This window comes from Mchenga conophoros, linkage group LG19, assembly GCF_057382185.1.
Source record: "Mchenga conophoros isolate Kocher_MC1m ecotype Shallow Benthic linkage group LG19, M_conophoros_male_GT1.1, whole genome shotgun sequence".
Classification (NCBI taxonomy): domain Eukaryota; kingdom Metazoa; phylum Chordata; class Actinopteri; order Cichliformes; family Cichlidae; genus Mchenga; species Mchenga conophoros.
The window spans coordinates 10,115,980-10,119,243 of NC_140544.1; the positions used below are offsets into that span (position 1 = coordinate 10,115,980).

The following is a 3,264-nucleotide window of genomic DNA, read 5'->3' on the forward strand; positions in this document are numbered from 1 at the left end:
TAAATCTGTGAGAGGAATTAAAGAATCAATGGACAGAAGCCATATGGAAGAAGACGTTCATGGTTATTGAATAATATTCTATTAAATACTGATGTCATCAGAGAGTGTAGCTCTCACACGTATTAATGTCCTGAGAGGCATTAATATATGTGAGCAGATATGAAAGAGTGACGGATCAGAGCACATATGCAGTAATAGATCCGTCCAAATATATTTTGCCTTAATGAAATATTATTGTCATGGGATACAAACATTATACGATACGTGCACTTATTTAAAAGTTCCTTTACAGTTCTCTCCTGCAGAAGGAGCAGTGTGTAAAGACTTTGTGCTCTGCTGTGAATACAAGTGTGATCTATACTTAAATCAGCTGGTTTACAGTCAGTGCTGTGACCCACACAAAGACACATTGCCTGGTTTGATCACTGGTTGAGGTCATAATCTAAAATATGAAAAACATAAACATTTCTTTACTCAGCAGCGTGTAGAGAAACACAAACAAATGAGAAGGTCATTTGTTTGAGCAATGATCAGCTGATCCCTGCTCAAACAAATGACCACAGCTCTGTGGTCAAACCAGTTTGACTGCTGTTTTTCACAGGGTGTGGTTAGAGATATTTACCCTCCACCAGCTCATCTATCATCAGACTAACTGCTTCATGCAGAACTTTTCATCACTCCAACAGCTCAGCACGCAGGTAAACCTTTGATTAAATGAGTTCTGTCTATAAAGTTCAATTCACTCAAATTCCAACCAGTGAACCTCTCCAGTCACCTGTTCTTTACCTTTTGCATGCTGGTGTTAAGTTGATGGTGTTTCATAGTTTTGCCCTTTCTGTCTTTCGAGCAGCAGCTCTCCAGTCATACTTCTCTCTGTAAAGACTTGTTTATGTTCTGTGAGTGAGCCAAGTGGAAATGTATGTGTGTTTTCAAGACTTTAATTTTTGCAAGCAGCAGGTGAATCAGAGAACAGAGCCAAAGACTCAAAAATTGTTTGTTCTTTTTAGATAATTTTCTAAGCACAGTCATTATTGAATCCTTATTCATAGCTAATTTAAACACTTACTGATTCTCCTTAGACTGACTCTAATGCCAAAGAAATGAAAGATTAGCTGCTTAAATTCTGAGTTTTATGTTTGATCTGTTTGATAATTTCTTTGTCTTGAGTCTGACATTGTGAAGAAACTTTCAAGATTATGTGATGATGCTGGATTTTTATAGTCTGTATTCAGAGATGAGAGTGCAGCGATTATAACAACTTTTCCTTTTATTTAAGAGTCCACATAGAACCTTTATCTGCTTCAGTTAGAAAGGATCTGATGAACAATGATACTTCTGCAGCAGCAGCAAGAAGAAACATGTGATATTTCACTACGTATTGCCATCACAGGAGAATCTGGTTCTGGTAAATCGACATTTGTTAACGCTGTCAGAGAATTACGTAATGGAGATGAAGAGGCCGCTCCTACTGATGCTGTAGAATGCTCAAAGAAACCTATGTCATACAAACATCCCAAGGTCACTTTATTGGATCTTCCTGGTGTTGGCACCATGAAGTATCCGGCTCATAAGTACCTAGAATATGTTGAATTTGAGATGTATGACTTCTTTATCATCGTCTCAGACACTGGTTGCAGAGAAAATGATGTGAAACTCGCTCAGGAGATTCAGAAGATGAAAAAAAAGTGCTACTTTGTTCGCTCAAAGATTGACAACTTTATGCGTGATGAGAGAAGAAATGAAGACTTCAGTGCAGAGAGGAGTCTTAGAGAAATGAGGGAAAACTGTGTTCAAGGTGAGTTTCTGTTTTGTTAAGAAAACACTTTATTATCCGAAAGTTGGGACTTATTTACTTTAACTGTGAAAGATATGGTTTCTTTATATTTCTTTATCACACAGGTCTTCGAGAACAAGGCATCGTGTCTCCACAGGTCTTCCTGGTGTCCAGCTTTGAGCCAAACCTTTACGACTTCTCTCTCTTACAGCAGACCTTAGACAGAGACCTTCCTAAAAACAAGAGGGACACTCTGCTGTTCATCATGCCCAACATCAACCCAGAGATCATCATCAAGAAGAAAAAAGCTTTTCAGTCCAGAATAAAATACTGGGCTGGTTTGTCTGGAACTGTAGCAGCTGTTCCAGTTCCTGGCCTTTCTGTTGCTGTTGATATTGGGTTGATGGTTAGTGTTGTCAAAGGTTATGTAACTGATTTCAGTCTTGATAAGTCATCACTGGAAAAACTTGCTGAGAGAACAAATGTGCAGCATGCTGATCTTTGTGCTGTTGTCAGGTCACCACTGGCTGGAGTAGAAATAACTCCAGAGCTCCTCACGAGGGTGTTGACCCAACTAGCATGCATAGCTGCATTTATGACAGCAGAAGAAAGTGTTAGATGGATTCCAGTAGTCGGACTTGTAGCATCAGCTGGTCTGTCTTTTTTTGTAACCTACAAAGCTCTGAATTCTTTCCTCGACACACTTGCCGATGATGCTGAGAGGGTTTTTGAAAAGGCTCTGGGTCTGAACTAGTAAGTAAATGATAATGTGATCCTGTGTTCAGTCTACAGCAGATCTCATTTTCTCTGGTCAAAGCAACAAGAACAGAGTAATTCTTCACAGCTTCATGCTCTCAAACTTTCCTCCTCATCTGTGCCACAGAGGGACTGGAAACCCCCAAGTACCCGAAGGGAGACACAGATGGGTGGTTGAGGACAACAGGGTTATATATAAGACCTCTAGTTCCAACCCACTATATCAGAATTGTAAAGAAATCAAAATGGAAATCCAAACTAAAGGAATTGTAGACACGTTCCACCCTGTGGATCCTTCCTTTACTTTCTCTTTCTTTCTCCTTAAAATGACGATGCTGTAATTAGAAAACCTGCTACAGTGAGTGAAGCTACTTGTGTGAGAAGTTTTCTTGTGGTTTCTGTTAGTGTCCAAAATACTGTAATTTAGACTCTAATAAAACTCTAATGTTAAAGGTTATTTAACTGCTGTTTCTGTTTAATCATTTAATTTTTAATGTCATCTACTGACTATGATCATTTCAAATCCAGTAAACTGATAAAGGTAATAAATGTGTGAGAATAATTAAACAACCAATGGTGGTGGAGTGAATTTACAAACCATTCAGGAACAGAAGCAGTAAAACCATGAAAACACCTCCATACACACAAAACTGTATTACTGGAAAACTGGACATAAAGTGTCAAAAGTACAAATAAGTATTCTGTGAAAAAATGTTCCCCATCATTTCTTATGG

General features: G+C 38.5%; 1 protein-coding gene across 2 annotated transcripts; it reads left to right on the plus strand.

Moving 5' to 3' along the window:
- The first annotated feature begins 661 nt into the window (after positions 1–661).
- LOC146551756 (interferon-inducible GTPase 5-like) lies at positions 662–3,040 on the plus strand. 2 transcript variants are annotated; one of them, XM_085257501.1, is made up of 4 exons: positions 662–698; positions 1,277–1,405; positions 1,625–1,795; positions 1,900–3,040. In XM_085257501.1, the coding sequence occupies exons 2-4, from the start codon at positions 1,327–1,329 to the stop codon at positions 2,526–2,528; spliced, it is 879 nt and encodes a 292-aa protein (XP_085113627.1). In that variant the 5' UTR covers positions 662–698; positions 1,277–1,326; the 3' UTR covers positions 2,529–3,040. The 2 variants fall into 2 exon arrangements, with proteins under 2 accessions (XP_085113627.1, XP_085113626.1); XM_085257500.1 differs by having other exon boundaries at positions 1,277–1,795.
- Positions 3,041–3,264: the final 224 nt, after the last annotated feature.

Excerpts from the sequence above, each read along its gene's own strand:
- LOC146551756 (XM_085257500.1), top strand. The coding sequence starts at position 1,327 with ATGATACTTCTGCAGCAGCAGCAAGAAGAAACATGTGATATTTCACTA. Across the intron at positions 1,796-1,899 it reads GAGGGAAAACTGTGTTCAAG|GTCTTCGAGAACAAGGCATC; the intron begins GTGAGTTTCTGT and ends TTTATCACACAG.